The sequence below is a fragment of the Arvicanthis niloticus genome, chromosome 26 (assembly GCF_011762505.2).
Source record: "Arvicanthis niloticus isolate mArvNil1 chromosome 26, mArvNil1.pat.X, whole genome shotgun sequence".
Classification (NCBI taxonomy): domain Eukaryota; kingdom Metazoa; phylum Chordata; class Mammalia; order Rodentia; family Muridae; genus Arvicanthis; species Arvicanthis niloticus.
The window spans coordinates 36,112,772-36,137,085 of NC_133434.1; the positions used below are offsets into that span (position 1 = coordinate 36,112,772).

General features: G+C 51.5%; 1 protein-coding gene across 2 annotated transcripts in view; it reads right to left on the reverse strand.

The window, feature by feature from the left end:
- Window positions 1-227: 227 nt before the first annotated feature.
- Smad3 (SMAD family member 3) overlaps window positions 228-24,314 on the reverse strand; it is a 114,229-nt gene continuing 90,142 nt past the window's right edge. Inside the window, exons 2-9 of one of the 2 annotated variants that reach the window (XM_076925743.1) lie at window positions 21,411-21,604; window positions 21,156-21,287; window positions 19,887-19,961; window positions 17,333-17,383; window positions 9,061-9,273; window positions 8,124-8,261; window positions 6,048-6,192; window positions 228-3,970 (exon numbers count right to left, since the gene is read on the reverse strand). In XM_076925743.1, the coding sequence (XP_076781858.1) occupies window positions 3,847-3,970; window positions 6,048-6,192; window positions 8,124-8,261; window positions 9,061-9,273; window positions 17,333-17,383; window positions 19,887-19,961; window positions 21,156-21,287; window positions 21,411-21,604 (1,072 nt within the window). In that variant the 3' untranslated portion in view covers window positions 228-3,846. Of the gene's footprint in view, window positions 3,971-6,047; window positions 6,193-8,123; window positions 8,262-9,060; window positions 9,274-17,332; window positions 17,384-19,886; window positions 19,962-20,471; window positions 20,597-21,155; window positions 21,288-21,410; window positions 21,605-24,314 lie in introns of those variants that run through there. The other variant, XM_076925744.1, reaches the window with a different exon arrangement.

Genomic DNA, 24,314 nt, shown 5'->3' on the forward strand with positions numbered 1-24,314 from the left:
GAGTGTATCTGTGACTGGCACCATTATCTGGGGAACCCAGGGCCTCCTGTGGGGTGCCCTTGGTAAGGAAGCAAGGACGACTATTACTGTAGGACAGTGACAGTGGGGGTCATGCCCAGTGTTGTGGTATTAGTGCCTGCTGAGCTTTGCAGCCCCCAGGACCTTGCTGGGTTGGTTCTCTTTTAAATCTCTCTACCCAAAGACAGCAGCAGGAAATCAGACTGTGATTCTGGCTCAGGAGCTTTACGGTGAAAAGTTTATTAGAAGGGCGCTTATAAGAAGAGGGGACACGGGGGACACGGCTCTTTAACAATGGGGTACAATGCTGTAAGATACAAAAGTTAGAAAAATCTAAAACACTATAAATACATGCTTTTTACAAAGATACTATAGGCCTGGCTGGCTAAGGAGTGACAGTAACCTCTGTCTCCAAACGTCCCCAAACAAGAGTCCACCACACCAGCCCACTTGCCCTAGCAGCAGCAAAGGCTTCTGGGATAAAAGATGGCTCCAATTTCCATGTGAAGTATCAACTTCCAGAAGGGAGGGGCCTTGGTGCAGCGGACGTGCCGTTGAAGGGCCTGGGCTTGACTGGGACAGCCTGTTTGCACACGCCACCACTTGTTGGCCCAGCCTATCCTGATGCCTGTGGATCCTGAGGGAAAAAAGCCACTGCAGCCTCCACCAGTGTCTGGGACTGGCTATGCCCCAGTTCTACCAAGTCACTGTCCTGGGGGGTGGGAGGGGAGACCTTTACAACTGTCTTTAAGAAATTAAATAGTTATCCATCTGAACAGCTTGAAAAGAATTGTTACATAAATACGAAAGCGGCAGAATGCTAAAGATCACTTTTGTGTTAACACAAGCAGCTGCAGGAGCTGTTGAGGGCGATAGCCATGCATCCACATGTTCCAGTCTGCGATGCCACATCTTCGCGGTTGACCCACATCCTGGTGTGTGGCTCTCTACCCACGGGGAAGTTGCTGTGCACTGTGAAGGCCATTACTTAAAGGGGCCAGTAATTGAACACGGATGTCACAGACAGACAGAGCGAGCTCTGACCAGGTTCCTTCGAATGTCAGGGGCTCACACATCTAGTCGTACAGGAAGAACACAGTGCAGAGCCAGATGTGTCCCTTCTGGCACATGTGCCTTCCCAGCCTCTCAAGGACTTCAACTCAGAAATGGCAGCTTAGGGCTAAGAATGAAATCAGGTATTTGCCTCCGCCCCAGGCAACTCAGGCACATGCGTGACTGCACATGCTACTTAAAACGTTTCTGTGGTTTGAATAAAAACATGAGGCTCTAGAATACATCCCAGCTCTGAGAAGCAAGTTGGGGAAGATGAAGACCGCAGCACCCCATAAGCACCGGGGCTTGATGCAATACATTAACAAGTTAAAAAAAACAACACACTCTCAGGTCAGTGGAGAAGTCTGCCAGCAGCCTTGCCCGCCCTGGGTTCTTCCTAAGAGAGTCCCCGCTCTCTGCTCTAGGCTTTCCTCAAAATGCCAGGTCTCTCTACAGGCTGCCTGGAAGGTAGCCAACTGCCACGACAGGCCAGCACAGGACTATATTCTGCACGGCTGGGGCTACTTGAACAAGCACTAAGGAAGGAGGGGCAGTAAGAGGAGAGAGGTGTACAGAGTTAGCTTCTCTGGGGTGCCCAGTGCTTGCCATGTGGGTCGGTGTCAGCAGGCGCCCAGGGCTGGAACAGCATGTGGCAATCAGGCTACCTGGCGGAACCACACTTTTCAAAGGCCACACCAGCTGCTGCACTGTTCTCCTCTCGGTTCTCGACTGTTCCTTAAAAGTAGAAGTGCTGATCACACAAAAAGGAAAATAATTTGGGAGGACACTTTGATTACACATACCCAAAGGACCTGTGTTCTCCACGATCGTCTGACCTTCCTAGACTCCAAGCCTTTTTTACTCTGAGGGATGCCAAGAGCAGACCTGCCTAGGATTCTCTCGTACGGCTTTCTCCAGCGACTGGCCGATAAAGTGAAGGGGCATACTCCCAGCCACGAGCCTCCAGAAGCCATCTGCTCTGAGCAGTGCTTTCCAGTTGCAGCAGAGTGGACTGCCATAGCCACCTGGAGGATAACTGAGGGAGGGGGCACAGGAAGCCCCTAGGAAACTGGGCAGCAAGTGACACAAACTTCTACCCATGGCTGATGAGAGGATGGTGAATGCTTGCTTCCCTAGAAGCCACACCAGATTGTCTCTGTGTTCTGACTCGGAGCATGTGTGACAGGCAGGCAGTTCCAAGGACTTCTGTGTCTGGAGCATCAGTCCACAGACCATTTCAAGCCCGGCACAATGTTCGCACCTGTGGTCTGTGCCCTTTGAAAGAACCTGAGGGGTTCAGAATTGTCTTTGAGTCCTGTATCAACAGCCTAGGAAAAGACTCGCACAGGCATCTGTGTCTGAAGGAGAATCAGCATGCCTAGCTGGAACCATCCTGCCCAGAGCTTCAAAGGCCACAGGCTCCTGCAGGAGAGGCACCAGGATGTGCCCCCAGAGTCTCTGGAGCATCAGAAGATTCGTCACATTGGAGGGTGCACTTTTTCCCCCTCTGGAACAGGACAGGACTTCCATGGGAAATCCATGCAAAAATACGGGCTCGTCATTTCATAACACAATCAGCAGCCAAGAAGAGAGCACCAGTTGCAGGTGGTGGTCCTGTGTGCCCTGTTCTAAAACAGCCAGGAAGGGGACTTTTTTTTTTTCCAGTTGAAATAATTTACACTCGTTCTCTCTGTAATTGCTGCTGGGGACAGTGCTCATTACACAGTGTCACCGCAGCAGTTTTCGGTGGCAGTCCTTTACCAAAGCTAGGTAATCTTACATCCCAGGGTGAAGATGACAGAGCTCTCTGCACCGAGCCTGCAATTTTCCAAGGTGTAAAAAAAAAAATTAATAGCCCTTTTCATTTGCCCATGTCAGCCTGGGATGTCTTACCTCCTGGTGAATTGTCTTCTATAACTCTTGGCTTCCAAACCTCAGGGCAAGAAACAGTGGCTGGGCCCACTCTGGGTGTCCAGCCAACATATGTACCCAGGATTGTTTCTATCAAACAGAAGACATTTCAAAGAGCCTATGCTAGGTGAATTCATTAATGCTGTTGTCACCAACACAGCCTACACCTCAGAGTATGGTGCCAGCTCCCAGAGCTGCATTCATTCAGTGTGGTGCCACCTCACCCAGGACACGTGCTCCAAGACTCCTGCGAACACTTGAACAACATCCATATGTCTTTGAGACTGATGTGATGATAGGAACGATACATCACACACACGCCAAGCTTCAGCAGGTCCTTCCAAGAAAGAAGAGGCAATGAAGAAACGGTTCTCACCAGCTTTAGCCTCCAACGTGTTCCCATCTCTGTGCATTCTGGGGGTAGGGAGAAAGTACCTCTATGTAGGCCATCCAGTTCACCAGGTACACCCTCTCAGAGAGTGGTGGGACAGGGCATGCTCCATTAAATGTTCTTCTCCAAAAGTAAACTCACCACTCCAGCCCTGGAGAAAGGCACTTTCCTTTTGGACTGTGACATCCCACATCTCTGTGATTAAACAAGGAGTCAGGTGGCGACACGCCACCTGTAGCTCAAGCGACCAGATCAGAGGCCTTCAAACTGTGGCACATTGTATACAGCAGACACAGCTGTTCATAAAGTCCATCCCTGGGATTTTCTTCTGTGGTTTCAGAAACAGGTTGGTGCCTTAGTTGAGAGGAATCTGCGTTCTTCAGGAGACCAGGTTGGATGGAGTTCTCTTCTTCCAAGGTCATTTTCCCCAAGCCCGCCCTCCCCAACCCTGCTTCCTTTTACTCCCAGTGTCTCTAAGACACACTGGAACAGCGGATGCTGGGGGAACCCATCTGGGTGAGGACCTTGTCAAGCCACTGCAACGGCCCATTCAGGTGTAGCTCGATCCAGCAGGGGGTGCTGGTCACTGTCTGTCTCCTGGAAAAGGAGGGAAGAGGTGAGAGACTTTAAAATGTTCAGAAGGACACAAGTAAATTACAACACTGCTTTCTGCTACCCCACGACAGAGATCTGTCTCTCTGTGCTAGATAGGTAAATACTGCCTAGAGGTGGCACTACGAACATGGCTGAACCAGACCAAATTTCCAGGGAGGGCTTTGTGTAAGTTGGGATCTGCTGGAGGGAGAAGACCTCGAAGATTTAAAGAAGATCAGTTTGCAGTGACAAGCCCCCATACATAACCTCCTGCCTGAATAAAGGTCTCCCGGGTTCCTAGCTTGGCCACTGGGTAGGTGTCCGCGGCCTCCTTCCAGATTGGGGCCAGCCCCACAGTTGTGACGTCTGTCTGATGGAGGGCGTTTTTTACAGAACACTGACGGAGCCCACATGCTTCAAGTCCCAGGGTGCTGCTCTAATCCCATCTACAGCTTATTTTGGAAAATCTTACCAGCACAGCTAGCTGGGGAACAATTACTGGAAAAACCAAGGCACACCACACATTTCTTTTCCCCCAAAGCACTTTGTCTAAATTCAGACTGCTCGGTGACGCAGCTCACAGGCAAGCTCCCAGAAACCTCCACCGAGCAAAGGCTATCTGCTGTGGCGACATACGGGTGCCAGCTGGAGGTGAGGCCTAGGCTGCAGGCCCGCTTACAGCTGCTTTAAAGAACCAGCCTGAAACCTTACTCTGTTTGGCCCACACTACAGGAGGGCATGGCTGTTCTGGGAAGGGGCCGCACCCGCCACTAGGCTGCTGTGCTATGCTGCCAGGCAGCAGTGACGCAGTGAGCCGGGTAGGACGGGGTGTGCTGGCAGGGTTTCCTCCATGGTGATATTGTGCCCTAGAGAGGGGCTTCTGCCAATATTTGAAGATGGAGGGCCCTGGTACTACACCACTTCCAGGACCATCATCTCAGGGCTCACCTTACCTTAATCCTCATGTGCTTTGCTTGAACAGTTAGGGAGGTTCACACTCAGCCTGAGGCAAGCAGGCCTCCTAGTTCTTTTCCTTTGGGGTTTTTGCGTTAAAGAATTAATTTTCTAACCTTTCACTCTGATTCCCTAAATGATCTAAATCCTGGGCTAAAAGGTTGGCTCAGGCATTCGTCCAGCCAGACCTCTGGGCCAGGTCATCCCAGCATGGCTGTGAGTTATTCCACAGTCTGAGCAATTGGGTTGCATGCTTGGTGACCCTCCCTGGATCTCAGATTAAAAGGCCCAGGGTGCTTTGCTCACTGGCACCATGGGACATCCATGAAACAGCAACAGCTCTGGAACCTAGACGGCGAGGTTAGATTTTACAGACCTCCGTCCTCTGCTGAGAACCTGACTTTCCATAAGTCATGCTCATCGGGGTTTCATTACAAACGGTGGCCCAGAGCCAATACTGAAATGGGTTTGGCTGGGGTGCAGAATGACTGCAAAACAAAACTGATTCCAAACATCTGGAAAAATGAAGAAGAAAGGGGCGAGGAACTTGCAAGGCGCTGGCTGCAGCTGACGTGTGGGTACCTCTGTGCGGCTCCATTCTGGGGGCAGGGGAGGAGGTATGGACCAGAAGGGCATGTGGTCCTGCCTCCCAGACCACTCCTGTCCAGCACGGGGGGAAAAGGAGACTGCATTCTCATTAAACCTAGTCTAGACGGTCTGAGGGCCTCAACCATGCAGACCAGGTAGACCTTGCTATTACTGGTTCCATGCTTAAAGTGCTAGCTGGCATTCTTTAAATAAAAGAAAATATATACATAAATTAACTGTTCTCTATAAAACACTCAAATCTCCTTGTCAGGGAGACAGTTATCCTGAGAGTCTGTCCCAGGGAAATTGAGGACACAGCAGCAGCCAGGAGAGGCCGAGTCTGAACCTGTCTTTTCAGCCTGACTCCGTGCATGCTCTTGGAGAAAAATGCCAGTGTCCCCACAGTAGGCCTAGAAACACTGACGGAGCCTGAGAGCTGCTGAGCGCTAAGCTGAGACTGTGCTGCTATGCCTGGCCACCATACCTTGCCTAGCGCCGGCTCCCTCTACCACCCACCAAGGGCAGCTTAGTCACTGACCTGTACTCGGCTCCCCAGCCTTTGACGAAGCTCATCCGGATGGTGCACATGCGAGTCAACTGGTAGACAGCCTCAAAGCCCTGGTTGACAGACTGAGCTAGGAGGGCAGCAAATTCCTGGTTGTTGAAGATCTTCAGGTTGCAGCCTGCCAACCACAGACAAGTCAGATAAGGCAATCCCAGGACCACCTGAACGGTTTGATTCACACACCTCCGGTGGCACACTATGGTTCCACCCAGCGCCCATCTACTCTGAGCTCATCACCATGCAAGGCTGGGCCTTCTCTCTAGCCCTACACTTTATCTGCACACCCTTAGCAGGGAGATAGATGCATGTGCAAGGGACACTACAGGCTGGCCTATAGGCGCCACCTCCAGCTGCCAGGATTCCAGATACCAAGAAGGAAGCCTGGAAGTGGGCTTGGGTGATAAAGGGATGGCCTGGAGAGGCTGAGGCAGGGGACCTGAGCCTGGCTGCCACTGTCTTGTGGTAGCCAGCTGGGGACAGGTGCTCCTGCATTGGTACAGCGGTAGGGCATATGGCAGTGAGGTGGGCGTGGGACCTTCTAACACAGGGATGTTCTGCAGTGGGTCAGAAGCACCTTCCACCTGATAGCCCTGTCTCATGCTGGGGCTGGAGAAGGCAGCTGGGTCACATGGTGGCCTCTGGATACAGTCTTGGTCCAAGGTGACATCGACAACAAAGCATATCTAAACTCTCCATAGTACATCTAGAGACAGGTACAAATAACACTGAAAATAAACCTGTTTGAAGCCTTGTTGCCCAAGTGCCAGGACTGCATGACCCAGAAGATAAAGGCCAGAGTCCATGCCCAGTAGCCAGTGGACCAGCAGAGACCCTATCTGCTGTGTGACTCTGCTCTGCTTCTCCTTCTAACCCTCTTTTATGGGGTGGGGGGAGCTGGGCTTGGTCATCAGGACCCTAACAAGTCTCTGAGCTAACAAGACACTACGAGAGCCAGTTCAGCCCTCACCAGCAGAGAATACCTAGCTCCCACCTCCACCCCTGCCTGCTCCTGGAGGAGGTGGGTAAACCAGAGCACGGTCCATACGCCCTCCGGGACTGCAGCCTCCCAGCTCTGGGTCTGTGAGAAGCTGCTCACTCTCAGAACTTCTCTCCCTAACCCTTCTTAGAGCCACAGGGGTCACTAGAGAGGACCGAGCGCGGAGATGTGAATGCAGTTTGTAAATGAAACCACAGAAGCTGCCCACGCAGAGCTCTGCTCCCAGCTGAGATTTTCTGCAGTCTATGGCTGACCCTGCCCACAGCCCACTACCCCTCTGTCACCTCAGCAGCAGCAAAGGAGAAGCCACAACTTGTCCTAGGCAATGACCGGACACAGGCCATGTGCTATCTGAGGACTGCTTTGCCTTTCTGCCTTTGGGGTGGGGGAGTTTCAGCCTGGCAGTTCTTGGGGGGTCCAGGGGACATCCTCAGAAAAACTTCAACTCCCCAGAATAAACCCAAAAGTTTCTCACATCGGTCCAAGGCCTGAGTCCAGGATGCCTTTTAAATATCCCCCACTCTTTTACAATGGCTCCCCAAGACAGCACACCCAGTGTCCCACCCTCATACTGTCCTTCCTGGCACATGCCCTCACAAACTTCATCCCACCATCTCCTGACACCTACTGCCTCCTCCAGGACACCTTCCTGATCACCCCACAGGTAGATGGCAATTCTCCCTATCAGAGCTGCTTGCTGGGGGCTAATAGCCCCGGTGTGTTACAACCACCTTATGTCCACCTTAGATTAAACACTTCAGGCCTGTAAAGCTGTGGATACAGGAGCTCTGTCTGCTCCATCCTGCTCGAGATCTCAATAGACCCAGAACACATATGTTTGGAGAAAGCATGAAGGGGAGACAGCACCTCACCCCTAGGGGTGATGGAGGGCACCCTGGTTTGTTAGACACTGCCTCTGTTCTCCAGAGGTCAGTAGTGCACAGACAGGTACAGTGTCAACAAAATATATTCCAGTGTGGAGGAGAAGCAAGAAAGACTTCCCGAGGACACCTCTGGGGCCATGGCAAAGGGCAGCACCCTCCAGAGCTTACCTGGGGGGATCTTGCAGACAGTAGCGGGGTGCCAGCCATAGCGCTGGTTACAGTTGGGAGACTGGACAAAAATAGCGCTGTCACTGAGGCACTCTGCAAAGACCTCCCCTCCGATGTAGTAGAGCCGTACTCCTCTCCCTGTGGAGGGCAGAGATACTGGGTCAGAGAGACCAACCCACAGGGCAACTAGGCCCTCTGGGGAAGGGACATCAGACAGAGCTGCAAGTGGCTACTCCAAACAAGAGGAGTCCAGAACACAGCTGGAAGCCAAGTGAGAGAATGGGGGGCAGCTCTGGGTTCCTAAAGCAGCTGGAACGGCTGGCACAGGAAAGAGAGCCTGGACCCAGTCCCAATAATAGCTTCTGCCATTACCCAGCCTCAGGCCTGAGCTCCTGTCTAGAGGAGAGCGGTAATAACCTACCTTAGCAGCTACTGCAACAGTGCCTGGAGGGACACCTCCTGCCACCCCACTGCTCTAGTCTGCCCCCACACACACACACAACTCCACCCCACAAGGCACAGAACTGCCTTGGTGAAGTTACTACTGGGGCTCTGGTACTCCCTGGTCCCCTGCCAAAGGGACCTCCCTTCCCATGGTCTCCTAGTGCTTGCATTTTATCTCTTTTCCTCCATCACCTAAATCCACTCCAGATGGATAGGAGTTTGTTTTCAATTGACTCAGCACATCAGGGGTCACATAAACAGTGAGCTCTGCCCAGCGGGTATGTCCCCTTATGCTTAGAAGATGCCCAGAGTCCAAGAAACCAACTTGACTCAAGGACCAATGTCCTGTGGGCAGAGACAAGGTGACAGCATCTATACACTGTGCAGACCCTTCCTGTGTCACGCTCCCACCTCCTCTCATCTGGGTCCTACAGCTCTCGGTGCTGGTGGTCCCGGTGTCCCCAGGAGGCAGGGGTGGGGATGGGGATGTTACCTATGTGCCGCCTCGTAAGCTCCACGGCCGCATTCCGGTTGACGTTGGACAGCAGGCCCAGGCAGAAGCGCTCTGAGTTGGAGGGATCAGTGAAGCCATCTACCGTCATGGACGGCTGTGAGGCGTGGAATGTCTCCCCAACTCGCTGGTTCAGCTCATAGTAGGAGATAGAGCACCAGAAGGCCGGCTCACAGTAGGTGACTGGCTGTAGGTCTGAAGAGACATGAGGCGTACCAGGTCAGTAGGTATTCAGGAAGGATCTGGAAGACCTTTCTCCTCCTCTGACCTCCCAGTGTCCATTGTACAAACCCTTCAGGGTGCCAGGGAGGGAGATCCTCACAATTTGGGGAAGACCCTGACAGCCTATTGAAGAAGAGACACTGAGTTCATTTCTTTCGCGCCCACAGGCAGCCTGCCCGTAGTGTCTGGCCTTCCTGTGAACAGAAGGAGCCTTCAAAGAAAGGCTAGCCCAAACATAAAATGGGTCAGGACCAACCAGCACTATACTCTGGCTGTGGAGGTCATGCCACACACTACAGCAGCCCCTTGGGAGGGTCCCCTCAGCAGGCAGGGTCCTGGCAGCTCCTATCTTATAATCCTACAACCTCCTGCAAGACTGCATGGACGCTGTGCCACCTCCAAACGCTCCTCCACAAGGCAGCTCTACTACTGACCTACCTTAGAAGCTTTACGCCCACTCTGCCACACTTAAATGATCCACCTGCTGCTCACTGCACCATCTACCTAAGACTCTTACTCCAGAGGACGCCCAGGTATTTGCACAGCCACCAGTGATTTTGTCTGTCTTTGTGGTATCCATAAGTGTCCCAACTTGACTGTGAGGTCCTAAAGTGCTCTCTCCTCCCTTGCGTGGGGCTCTGATGAGAAGGGAATACGGATGGCTCAGCACTGGCCTGAGAATCCTGTCTGCTGCCCACCAGGCAACTTAAAGTGGTGAGCTGCTAGGGACCCATGTTCAGTGTCCCTTAAGTGGCCAAGCCAAAGAACAGCAGCTGCTGTGTTGCCCACAGGGACGGGCCTAGGCAGCCCCTGGTGACAAAGTGGCCCCCATCTCCTGCAGCCTAGGCATATGGTCCTTGTAAGAGTGAGCTGAGGACATAGCCCTCATTCTGACACTTTACACTATACATACTGCCAGAGCCAGCTCCAGGGTCAACACACCCTAAGCTAGGGCAGATGACTGCCTGGGAGAAGGGGCGTCTAGATATTACAGGAAGTCAAATGCACCCTCAGCCTATACTCACTAGATACTGACAGCATATATATGTATATGAATCTATATGTATACATATGTGTGTGTGTGTATCACCCTCCCAAGCACTGACAATAAAAACAAAACAAAAACAAAAAACCATTCCCAGTACTGCCAGATGTGTTCCAGGGGTTGGAAGCACTCCCCACCGAAAGCCACTGCCCTTTTATGTTGAACCAGCATGACTTCATTCACGTTTCTCCTGTGTCAGCCTCTAAATCACCCCTGCCCACATGTTGCATCCTCTATACCTCTGGAGCTATCCGTGGATTCCCTGAGCTACCTGGAGTAAGATGTGACTGTGTAGTAAATAGCATGTGGTACCAACAGTGATAATAACCTTGACTACGGACCTGAGAACTCCCCGATCCTGTCTTGACTTTCCAGATGCAGAACAACAAAGCTTCCCTTTCTTCCTTTTCTTCTCGCAGTTGAGCAAGAGGCCAGGAGGACAGAGGCAGAGGATCAAAGCTACTGTATAAAGAAGGGAGTGATGGGACAGGAGCAGCTGTGGCCTGTGCCCCTGGCTTCTGAGGCTGGGCCGAGCCACATCGGCCCATGTCCGGCCCTGGCTTTGCTCCATGCTTCCACATTCCAGTGAGATAAGCGAGATTCTAAACAATTCAGCCACTAGAATGTGAGCTATGTTGCTTTGGACACTTTGGGTTTTTGTTTTGTTTTTTGTTTAAAAAAAGAAGAAAGAAAAGCCGGGGCTAGCCAAGGTTTAAAGTGTTCGGGTAACCTGTCAGCGCCACAAGCTGTTACTGCCCAGGTACAGGCTCTACCGACCTTGAAGTGTGTCCCTGAGGACATGATCTACTCTGGTCTGCTTCCTATTCTGTGTCAAGACTGGTTGTAGAAGACAGTTAAAGCTGGGTATCTCAGCCACGGTGCTTCTGGCATGTGTCAATCTGAAGAGACAGCTTTGACTGATCCGGTCAGCCCTGCCTTCCTCAGAAATGTGGATAGCACATTCATCTCCCTCGCCCCCAGATTTCAAAGTCCTACCTAGAATTTCATGGGCCTAGTCCCAGGAACACTGACACCTACCAATCTAAACAAAGGTGGCAGGCCACCCAGAGTGTCTCTCACACCTGAGGGAACACTGTTCTGGGAAAAGTGAGCTACAAGGTAGAAAAAGGCCTTCCCGAGGAGATATGGACCCTCCTCCAAACACCTCTGTGATCCTCCAGGCATCCCGAGCAGCATAGGAGGAGACTGGGCTCAGATGGACTCGCCATCAGAACTCACAGCAGTTGAGTCATGGCACCAGGGCACAATTTGAAGTCTGCCTCTTCAGAGGGTACCCATCAACTCTGGCTCAGAAACAGGCAGCATAGGATAGCCCCCTGCACGGCTTTTAATTCACTGCGCATGGCTGTACCTTCGAGTTCTCTCTCTCTCTCTCTCCTCTCATCCCCACTATCAGCCCCACCAGCTTCCTTCAGGCACTTCAGCCATAGCAGGTACAAAGCAAAAAAAAAAAAAAAAAAAAAAGGATAATTACTATTTCTTCCTGCAGTGGTAGCCCTCCCCCCTCCCCCATATGCAATTCTTTTCTTGCAAAAGTCAGGACTCCGGAGAGAAAAGAACTATCGCTGGTGTAAGAATGTGGTAGCAGATACTGACAGCTTGACTCTGAGCTTCCTAAAAGACCAAACAGAAAGGGGCCGTAGTTGTTATGGTTTGGGCCTGCAACGCACCTATAGGATCGTACGTTTGAATACTTGGTCCCCAGCTGGTGGTACTGATTAAGGAGGTTATGAAACCTCTGTGACACAGGGCCAAGCTGGCAGATGTAGGTCCCTGGAAGCAGGCCTTGAGGGTTACAACCTTCCCTGAGTTCTGGTTCCATTCTCTGCTTTCTGATCTACTAAGGTTTGAACAAAGTGTGCTTCGGGATCCAGCCAACAGGGGCTTAGCTGCTCCAACCACCTTGCCATTCCCTGGAGTGAGCACACCCCAGGTTTCAGAGTTTCCCAACAAATGCCGATGCAGTTAACACAGGCCCTGAAGACGTGCTGCTCAAAGGCTCCTCTGGCAGCAAGATTGCACTGGCTGATTGGCTGTTGCTCCAAGGAGCATGGGTTTGTTCTGTCGACCAAGGCTTCCATCACCTGGGGTGTCAGAGAAGACCTTGACTCCACACAGCCCGGTCCCTATCAGCCTACCCAGTCCTTGCTACTATCCTCCCAGAACAAAAATGCCAGAGACATGAAGTCCCCAGCACCAGCCATCAGAGCCCCCACCTCCACCAGCATGGTGTCAGGCAGGGGCACTCAATTCTCCACTGGCCTCAGGCCAGCCTAACGCATTGGCTGGCTTCAGTTCCAAGCCCCGTTCCAAGCTGGCACAGACTCTCTGTTTTGTTTAAGGAAAGGAAAACAGAATAAAACCCAGAAGGCGACACTCGGATTAAAGGGTGCCTATTAAAAACATGTGCAAAAGATTCCAGTTGGCAGAAGCAGAGGGGAGGACACAGGCACATCAACTTTCTCCTGAACTGAAGCAGGCGATAGGCAAAGGTCTGCGCAGTGGGTACCATAGGACTTGATGTCAAAGGAGAGAAGCCTGGCTAGTCTGGGCCCTCCCTACCCATGGAGAGCAGGTCTGTCTCCATCTTAAGGATTCTACCTTCCATCTGTCTCTTCCTTAGCTGTTCCCTTTCAGTGGGTCCTTCCCCATCTGTATGACCCTTACCAGCAAGGCCCAATGCAGGTGACATAGACATTCCCTCATGCAAAGAAATGCCATGCCTAGCCATGTGGGCATTTTACCCATGTGCTACAGGGGTTGGCCCTCTCTAACCCCAGCATCTGGGTCCTAATTCTAGCCTCTGGGGTTAAGGCAGAGAGCTAAGGCACGCAGAGGAGTGAGGGCAAGCTCCTGCAACCTCAGACCAATTTACTAAATCAAGAAAATGTGTGTGTGTCTGTGTGTGTGTGTGTGTGTGTGTGTGAGAGAGAGAGAGAGAGAGAGAGAGAGAGAGAGAGAGAGAGAGAGAGAGAGAGAGAGAGAGAGAAGAAGAAGAAGAAGAAGAAGAAGAAGAAGAAGAAGAAGAAGAAGAAGAAGAAGAAGAAGAAGAAGAGGAGGAGAAGAGATGCATGTGCCTTGGGGACCACCTCAGGTGTCAGTCCCTACTTTCCACCTTGTTTGAGTCAGGGTCTTCTGCTCAGCTAGTCTATGAGCTTCCAGGGAGTCTCCAGTCTCTGCCTCCCACCTTGCTGTAGAATGCTACCCACATCCGGCACTGCATGGGTTCTTAGGATCTGTACTCAGGTCTTCACGCTTGCATGGCTGTACCCAGTGAGCCACTTTCCTAAGCACCTGCATGTGTTCTCAAAAGCCCACAGAAGGCTGCAGCTACAGATGGACTTTAAGAAGTACCTGTCTGGCAGCATGGAGCCAGCTGGCTTCTCTTCATTTCAGGGGCTTTTCATCACTCCTACCACCCAGCCCTGTCCTCTCCCAGCAAAAGGCGGCTCACCCTACCATAGGCACTCCAGGAAGCTATTGCCTCAATAGGCTCCAGCTCTGTGCTGCCCCAGAGCTCTTACAAGGGCCTTGGTTTCATCCCAGCCACACCCTATATGTGTCACTGTGAAGCAGGGAACAACTTACTCAGCAGAGGGAGCCAACTGTCACCTTTCCCTAGCCTGCTGCTTCCTTCCCTCAACCTTCCTGACTTAAGACACTTAGAAAGTTCCAGGTGACCCACCCAGCATGATGTGTGGTAGAAACATGCCCAGCTCTCAACCCCTGCTCTAAGAAACAATAGTGTCAGGGGTCCCCCAGGGCCAGCCTCTGCATGGTGCCCAGCTGGGGCTCAGTCATGCCATTGGGTGTCATCACCCAGGTCACTGCACCACTGCTTTAGAGAAGTGGCTTCCCTGTGACAGGAAGTTCATCTTTCCCCAGACCTGAGCTGGGGCCTGGAGCAGGAAAGAAATAAAAGAAATGAAAGAAGTAACTGGATGTTGTACACATTCTTTTTGCAAGATAATTACATAACAAGACCTTTAGAAGGCACACCTGTAACTTTGAGATACCCTCCCCTTTTTCTCGAAAGCACTGTACTGGCTAGTTCTGTATCAACTTGACAAGCTAGAGTCATCTGAGAGCGGGCAAACCTTGGTTGAGAAAATGCTTCCATAAGATCAGGCTATGGACAACCCAGAAGGACATTTTCTTAATTAGCGAGCCCATTGTGGGTGAGGTCATCCCTGGGCTGGTTGTCCTGGGTTCTATAAGAAAGCAGGCTGAGCAAGCCATGAGGAGCAAGCCAGTAAGCAGCACCCTTCCATGGTCTCTGCATCAGCTCCTGTCTCCGGGCTTTGAGTTCTTGTCCTGATTTCCCTCAATGATAGTCCAATGATAGCTGTGTTCCTCTAGCTCTCTCCAGAAGCAGGCCCTTCTCTCCCCAACCCACCTACTTCATGATGTCAGACAAGCCTTTCAGTGGTGTTTTTTGAGTGGATTTCCTGGAATGATCAGTGGGTAAGGGAGAGAAGTTCCCAGAAGCCACCTGTTTGTGGGAAGATCGCAAAACAGAACGTTTTCCCCGCCTCTTGGAGGTAGCCTATGCTACGACCTGAGGACTTGGTTGGGAAGGTCTTCACATAGGCACTGTGTGCTCTGTACCAACGGCAAACTCGAAGTAATGGCTGCAACCCTGTGCCTTTGGCCGCAGCCTCCCTGACTCGCAGGCCCGGCACACCTCATGCAGACCTCTCCGAGGTCTGTGCCATTCCTGTGTGCGTAGCCCCTCAGCGGCCTCCAGAAATGTTCTTTTCTATTTCAGTAGTGGGTTCATCTCAACTTCCCTCAGGGCAGCCACCCACTACTTGGGTTTCCTTCTGGTTTTCCTCCAGTAACTTCTCGTCAAATGTAGACTCTATATAGTGTCCAGGTACTTCTATGAAGCTGCCATGAAGATCCCACCACAACCCCTCCAGCAACCTCATGCTGTGGGTTGGGGGGGGGTGGCATTCAGCCTCACCTCGCCAGCTGATGACCACCATACTGCTGACATCCTAGAGCACGCCTGCTCTTCTGTCTGTGGTGTCCCCTCCCCCACCCCGCCTCATTGCTGCATCTGTCCAGACCATTGCATCTGGCTGCCTCTCAGCACACAGCGCCCTCCTCTAGGCTTGCTTCCTCAGCACCACAGGTGAACACAGACGTGAGGAGGCTGTGAAGGTCTAAGTATTCTCCTCAGCATGGCTCTGTATACCGTATGGATTCTGCCCTCGCACTTATACATACACTGAATGGCTCGAGGAAGCCAAAATACAAAGCCAGTTTCTCGGTTGGCAGCTGTCCAGCTGAGTACAAAGGCTCTCCTATCTACTTAATTTTCTGACCTATGACATGAAATTTACCACGCTTCTGGCTATGAAGAGCAGCCCTTGGGGTACCCCAAAGAGACCCCAGGAAATACTCACCCTGTCCCCACCCTGCTTTTTGCTCACCCCCTCCCAGCCCTTCTCCCAAGGTCTAAGGGTTGAATGCGTGTGAGGAATCCTTAGCCAGAGAATTCTGGCCCAAGGCCATGCCACCTTCAGACTGGCCTGTGACCATTATGGCTTCAAAGATAAGTACCCAGTACTTATTCAAAGATAAGTACTACAGTGGTACCTGCCTGGTCACAGTGGGGTGAAATGGCTCTCAAAAACAAATCTAAAGCAATCCCAAACTGGGAAGCCCAGAGTCAAGCTCACAATTGGCCTTTAATGGCTTCTAGTTTCAGTTTGTTTTCAATAACTCAGTCCCTCCGCTATCGGGGATGTGACCTTCCCTCAGCCAAGCCCCTCAGTATTGTGCTACAAAGATTTTAAACTGTATCTCAGAGTCATGTTTTGTTCCACCTACACACCGGCATATTTCAAAGGCTCTCCATCCATCTCCCAATATTCTAGATGATGAGATTTTATCTGATATCTGCCAAGGTCTTGAAACAAGTGGGCACCACAGCCTGTCTAGTGTATGCCACTCCAATGTTTCACCATGATCGGCTGCTTTTCCTGAGCTGAAAAGCAAGTGCTAGCCTTAACCCCACACTCCCAAGCCCGTGAACCCAAACTTAGTTTTTTTTTGTTTTTTTTTTTTTTTCAAACTACAAACCAGAAAAGCAAAAGCTACCTTTGATTAAAAACATGGACATCTCATCTGTTTTGAGCCCTTCTACCATTTCTAGCTCCAAGGACTCCTGCAAAGCCTCCCTCTCCCACACTGGAGGGACACTAGCAGGCAGGCAGGGTGACCCTCAGAACACTGACTGACCTGCAGTCCAACAGCTGAACATGTTGTGGGAACAGTGGGGTCAGCTGATAGAAACACAGTGAGATAACACAGTAATAATCAAAACATCCAAAAGGAGAAGGCTTTTCAGAGGAACAGAGGCAGAGAATGGGAAAGGCAGACAGGCCATGGTTTCGGTGGCATGGAGCACATGTATACACTACCCTCACAAGGCACCAGACAGACCATGGTAAAACAGTTGTGCTAGGCAGTACGATTGTGGGCACGCTGCTTTCTCCCCAAATTCCTTCTGTGTTGCTGTTTTAATAACAAGTTATTATGAGATGATATACTTAGCTGAAATACCAACGTATGTCTGAAACAAGCTTCTGGGAGCTGGGGGCCGAGTCTGGGCAGCTGCCTGTGGCTTTGCCCTGAGCCACACACGTGTGTTTGGCTGTCCGAGGCCCCTGTCTCCTGGCTCTGAGGTCTGGGAGATTTTCGTTCACTCACGTCTGACCGCTTCCCAGGGGAAATACGAACCTCAGCATAGACTGTCTTTCCTACAGGCCACTGATCTCAGGTTTCCCTGTTCTGAGGTGACCCAAGGATCACTGTAACCAGAAACGCCATGGGTTGAGCTGGGCTGATAGTGAAGGGGGCAGGGCTCACCTTCACTGTCCCTTCCCACTGAGGCAATCAGTTGAGTTACAGCCAGGAGTGAGGCACTCTCCACCTTAAGGATGAATAGTTACTTACCCAAGTTATTGTGTGCTGGGGACATCGGATTCGGGGAGAGGTTTGGAGAACCTGCAAGGTGAGACACAGCTGTAAGACACTGTTGGAGTACTCCACAATCAAGACAGGATCACTCTCTATGCCACGAGGAAACCCTAGACGAAGCCTTGAGTCTCAGGAGCTTGGGCCTAGCTCCATGAGCTCCCCACTACATACCTAGGCATGCTGTCCTATCTGTGGACTAGACAGATTGAGTAGGTAGCTTTAGAGACTCCTCAACCACCTACCATCTTAGCACCTAGGCAAAGCTCCAGCAGGCCAAGGTGGGCCCAGCTAGGCCAGATCACACACCTGCCCTCAGGAAAGACTGACTATTCCAGAGAAAATGAAAAGACAAGGACCCAGTCCTGTACCACACAGCCCTGTGCTCTGGAGAGTAGCCTCTGGTCCTCCCACACTGCCCGACTCAGTCTGGCTCGCAGGTACCTGGAAATCGCCTCAGGAAAACTCACAGATCTGCCTCAGAACTCCTGCAACTCTGCAACTGATTTTGATCCTTTGTACATGGCAGAAGGGGGCACGTGGGGGAGTCTTAATTCTACCCAATTCATGCTCTGATCTTCTCTTACCCCTAGGTACCAAGAAAGTGTGTGTGTGTGTGTGTGTGGAGAGAGAGAGAGAGAGAGAGAGAGAGAGAGAGAGAGAGAGAGAGAGAGAGAGAGAGAGATATCAGGTCTGCCTTTCCAAAGGCCCATGGGCTTTGGAGCATAGTTAGTTATTTATGAATGTCTTACAGTCTCGCCCCACCCCCTGACATCCACCAGACCTTGAGGCTGAGCCTTGAAGCTGCCTTGAGCTGTCCCCGAGGCTCTTTTATTTCACCCCAACAGAGCTCTGAGCTCTGAGAGGGCCAAGAACAGGTCACAGGCTTCCTCTTCTCCTCTGTGATAACACCTGACTCAGTGGAGATAAAGACCAATTTCAGAGGCTATAATGGGGCTTGGGCAGCTTGCTGTATGTGGTATTAGCCATGACTTTGGCTGCGGTTTCGGTAAAATTATATTAACATTACTAGGCCTTAATTTCCGCCCCCAGTACAAAGTATAGACATTATCATCTACTGACCTGTATAAATTAAGTCAGATGGTTACATTAAAATCAAACCAACAAACACCACTCTAATGTCAGGCCTGGCATACAGAAAGCGTTCAATCGTTGTTTGTTTCCTATTTTGTGGTGGCCAGAATCATGAAGGTCTAAGGTTAGTCAAAAAAGGTCTAAGGTTAGTCCAAAGGGCAAATGTGCTGCCAGGGGAGACTTGAGGGTGACCTGGGTGACCCTCTAACCAGAGGCACCTCCACATCTCACCTGGCAGGAAAGCCAAACCCGTGAGCAACTGGACTGGAAGCCAATGGGTTACTTGGAAGAAAAACAAAGAACAAAGAGAGACCTTCACCCACCCATGCCTAGGTCAGCTGAATACACAAATCCTGGCCCCCACAGAGTCTTGCAGGGAGAGCGGGGTATAGGAGAGAGGACAGAGCAGAATGAGACGAAAGAAAGCCGAGGGAGCAAACAGATTGGAGCCAGGGAAAGCATATGTGGCTGGCCCTCCCCGCACACAGGCCATTCTGATTGTGTCTGCCTCTAACAGTCATTCTCCTCACAGAGAAGGGGGAGAGGAGGCAGGCTGATGAGAAGCTCTGCAGCTGGAGGGAGGCTGCCGAGATGGCTCACTTCCCGTGCCAGCACTCCATGGCTACAAGTTTGCAGCGGTCACTTGGCACAGAGCACAGGAAGGTCTTCCACGCATTCCAGCTGGGTCTGTGCTGCCAGCCACATGCCTGGATGGGTGGGTGTGTTTGGGGGGAATGTGCTTGACCTAAAAGTGTAACACCCCAGTGACTAGCACACACGTGATCCCTTTTCACCCTTCTGAGGATTGTGCAACCTCTTGCAGTCCCAGCGTGAGGCAGCCCACCATCATGGGAAGGGAACAGCTGCTGGGCCCCTTACTCCCTCCTCGCCCACTACGCAATGCAGAACAGGTCCTGTGTGGCAGCTGGTGCTCTGTTCAAGAAGCTGCTGGTTTGGAACCAATTTGGTCCCATAACATATGACATGGGAAACATCTGGGAACGTAACAGGAGGAGAAAACTAGCTCCATCCCTCCTAGCAGAGACACATTAATCGCATTTGGCCACTACATAAAGACAGACAGACCATAGATAGATAGATAGATAGATAGATAGATAGATAGATAGATAGATAGATAGATAGATAGATAGCTGGCTGTTCCTCCATCCATGTTCTCCTCCCTGCCCTCCTGCATTGCTTCAAGTGTTCGAGCCCATCTTACACACCTGCCAGTACCACCCCCCCCCAGGTGGCCTAACACCTGAACATCTGGGATAGACTACTGTCAGTAAGACTACTTTGTGTCCCTACTACAGAGTATCTTTCACCAAGAATGTATGAGGCACACAAACGGTGTTACTCTGTAGACACTAGATCGGGAGAACGCAGCCAGGCAGAAGGGAGGGACAAAGCAGCAGGCACCACCCACACTACTGACCTGCATCCATGCTGTGGTTCATCTGGTGGTCGCTGGTTTCTCCATCTTCACTCAGGTAGCCAGGAGGTGGGGTTTCTAGGGGATAAAAAGGCAGGCAGTTCTATTAAAATGAATGCAAGACCTGGCTCTGGCACTACATTTGGTGGTAGCCAAAATAATGCATTTATTCCTCCTCCGAGCACCTAGAAGAAAGCTGGGCCTCAAGGGAAAAAAAAAAAAGTGTCAGCCTCTGGACTGTGCCTCCCAACCTGGATCCTAACACACTGGCTCCCATCTCTGAAATCCCTTTGCTCTAGGACCATAACTTAGCCGACTTGTTCCTGCCCTTCAAGGTCAGGTTGAGAAGGGATGCTTTAGGACGTGCCTGCTTCACCATCTCTGTCCCTTGAGGAGCTGTGGCCTTGAGCCTGTCCCTGTACATACTGGCCAGTCCCTGCTGTCTTAGGGGACGTGGCTTAACTCTCCAGCGAGAATGCCGTTCAGTGGTGGCTCCCTCAGTGATCTGTTTCTGGGAACTTCGCCTTGCCTTCCCTCCCTGTCTTAGCCCTCCACAGTCTACCATCTGACAGGGAATGGACAACTTACCCCCCCGGAGACCAGTGCTACCTGCAAGGATCTGAGAAGCCAGACAGCTGGCCTCTGCTTGCATGCGTTCTGACCCAAGACACGGGCCACAGCCAACCTCAGTCCAGTAAACCAACCCAGCGCGAAAGCCACATCCAAATTAGAACACTCTAAAAGGAACACAGCTGGATCATTGCCCCGAAAGCAAAAGTTGCACTGACTGGCCCTAGCGTGGCCAAGCACAGCCTCCCTGGATGCCCACAGTGCTTGGCAGTGATTCACATATTATTTGCATGTAAATGAGGGGCTTCTAGAAACACTGGCACTCTGACAATGGAGCACATTCTATTTACTGCCTTAGCTCCCACTCTGCCCAGTCCAAAGCTGGAAGTATGTACAGGGTCCCCTGCTGCTTCACCTCACCCTCTGCAGCCCGTACCCTTTGGGGACCCTGCCTGTGTGCCAGCCTTATGGGCTGGGAGGGCGAGGAGAGACACAGTGTTGCTATTTCCGCTTTCAAAATAAATGACTGCACTGAGGCCCTGCAGAAGGGTCACAGGGTCCTTCCTGCCAAGAAAAACATCGTTAGGGGAGCTCCAGCCATCGATCATTCCCGGCAGGGATGGGGTTCAGAATCAGGGCCCCAGAGCCTGCTGTATGCCCACACTATGGAGAAGATGGGAAAATGGCACCACCCATGCCTACCTGGAATATTGCTCTGGGGCTCAATGCCAGCGGGGAAGTTAGTGTTCTCAGGGATGGAATGGCTGTAGTCATCCAGCGGGGGGAACTCGGCCGGGATCTCGGTGTGGCGTGGCACCAACACTGGAGGTAGAACTGTCCCCAGGGGAGACACAACAGAGGCAGATCAGTGCCAGTGCACTGAGGTCCCAGCCCCCAAGGGCATCTGAGACCCTCCAGGGTAGGTAGGAGGGGGAGGGCAAGGCCACTCTCACATACCTGGTGTCTCTACTCTCTGATAGTGGTAAGGGTTTACACACACTTCATCCTTCTTCATGTTGAAGGCGAACTCACAGAGCTCCATAGCCCGTAACTCATGGTGGCTGTGCAGGTCGGGCCATCGCCACAGGCGGCAGTAGATAACATGAGGGAGCCCCTTCCGATGAGACACCTGCAGCCGGCCATCCAGGGACCTGCCATGGCGAAGAAGAAGCCACAGAAGGTGTCAGTTAAGTAGATTTGGATTGCTGTCTCCTCAGTCCAGCCCCCAGAGACTCCTGGGGAGTTCGAGGTTGCTGGCAGACGCTCTCAAATTCATTTCTCCCCCAAGACACAGGGGACCAGGAGATCTGAGCACCACTGCTAACTGTTCTTGCTGGACAGGGTCCAAGCTCCCAAAAGAAACAAGGAGGCTTCACCAAGGGACACTGAGACTTCCTAGACTGGAAAAGAGGTCTTGCACCCAATAGGCCCCAGAGTTCTCAGAGAAGCAGCTCTCAAGGAAGAAGACCTTCTTTAAATAAGCTCAAGCAGATATACATGACACCAGTCTGGCCCCGTAGAAGTGACTGCTGGACAGGGTGGAAGCTAAGCATAAGACTATAAGAGGAGGCCAAATGGCCAGGAGAGCTGACCTGGCAGGGAGTCCCACTTTTCTCTAAAAGCACTAAACGGCTTCTGAGATGTTTAGTGGACTGTGTACATGCACACGTGTGAAAACGACAGGCCCTCCGATAAGTCTGGCTGCGTGTGGCCCACGGGTTGGGAGGCAGTGGGGTGTCGAGTATAGAGGAAGAAAGGCAGGGCTGCCCTTTCCACAGAAAGGCTGTCCTAGGAGCCCTGGGCTGGGGACATGATGTTTCTAGTAGCTGGGCCAGGTTAGAAGAGAGCCATTGCAAGCTGTCTCTCTATCCCCAGGACACCTATAGGTCTGACTTCAACAGATTTTATGAGTACTTTATAAGAGAGGGACTGGCCAGATGTGTCAACCAGAGCCAACCAGGGTCCAAACAATCTCCAAGCCACTGGTTTGGAATAGGGAGGGACAAAGGTCAGTGCTAGGCTTGGTCACAGGGACTGAGAGCTGCTGACTAAGGGCGTGTGGAAGGATGTAATTACCTCCCTCCCATGAGGCCCAGACCAAGGAGCCCCTACAGCTGAAAACAGTAATTACAGAGCCGAACAGAGGACAGCCAGAAACTACTCCTTGAGGCACAGGAGGAAGGCAGCCAGGTATAAAATCATAAGGCCCCGAAGATGTGGCTATGCTCCTGACTATGCCTGGGTACTAGGACCCTCAACTGTCTCATCTGTAAGATGGGGACAGTCTCCCCTCACCTGATCTCTACTAGAAAGCACTTTACAGAGCACTGACTGGGGAGAACGTCTCTCAGCGTTGCTGGTGACTTCAGTCACTCTCTAAGACAGTCCCAGGCAAGGGGGTTGGGCTGGGGTTGAAGAAGAGGGAACAGGAGGGTGGGTAGCAGTCGGTGGAGACTGAAAACCCTTTGGCTCTCCTCACTTTCTTCCAAGGCTACCAAATCCCTCAAAGGTAAGAGAGGTGGCCACACTGCCTCTTCAAGGTAGGACAGGAGCCCTAACACAAGGTTAGCTGGATGCTGTGGTCACCTCTCCGATGGGAAAGAGAGGGGCAGGAGAGAAGTGGCCAGAGAAGGGGCCACACCAGTAGTGAGGAGGAGTGGCGCTGGAGAGTCCCTCCTGGGCAGCGGGAGGGAATCCTCTTGCTTTCAGAGTGACAACGGGTGCTAGGCAGATGACCAAGTTAGCAAAGTACCTGCCTTTTGAGCATAAGAACAGGAGTTGGGTCTCCAGAACCCGTGTGAACAGAAATGGCTTGGGCAGTGCACTGTGGAGTCAGAAGCAGCCAAATCCCCACCCAGCCCACATGGTGAGACCAAGGCCAATGAGACCTGTCCCAAAGAATAAAAACAAAGCAGGCAGCACTTGAGGAACAGCAGCCAAAGCTGCCTTCTGGCCGCCACAGACATGCGAACATGTACATAGGTCCCTGCACACATCAGCGTACCTGCCCACACAAACCCACACAAGTATACCTATACATGCACAAAGACAAACCGCAGATAAAAAAAAAAAAAAAAGCAAGAGTACTAGCATCATCAAAGCAATGTGCCAACATCCTCAAAACTGACCAGCGCGCCAACAGGACCCAACAAAGGCAGTCAATAGTCACATATACATGGGACACTGACTGCATCGAAGATCCAAAGAGACACCCAGAGATCCACACTAAGAAAAATGAAATCCAACCTGCATCTTACACCTGGGTAGAAACTGAGGGCCAAAGACTAAAACTCAAACCAGTGTGGGGCTCTGTGTCCAGACAGGAATCTCTCAGCTGCTCCACCAAAAGGACTGTCCATGAAAAGTCAAAGTTCACATACAGATACACTGGGACTCGGGATAAAGGCTTCTGATTGCTACTAAAATGAGAACAAAAGGAGAAGTTAGGAGCCAGTCGAGAACACTGGCAAAGAATAGATCTCACAGAGGTTCTTTCTAGGATAAAGAATGTCAAAAGCATCCCAACGTTCAAATACCAGGTGAGTCACTTAAACGCTATTTAAAAACCTTGAAGATGGTGAAGATGCTACTAATAAGAAAAGCATAGATTAAAACGACACAAAGGGATGGCAGAGATGTCTCGGCACTTAAGATCACTTTGACGTTCTTGCAGAGGACCAGATTTTGGTTCCCAGCACCTACACAGAGATTCACAAGCATCCGTAACTCTAGTTCCAGAGTCTCTGATGCCTTTGTTTGACCTCCTCAGGCACCAGGCACATGCATGGTACACAGACATAAATGCAGGCAAAACACCCATATACATAAAACAAAATGTAACTATATACAACGAGACAGCCA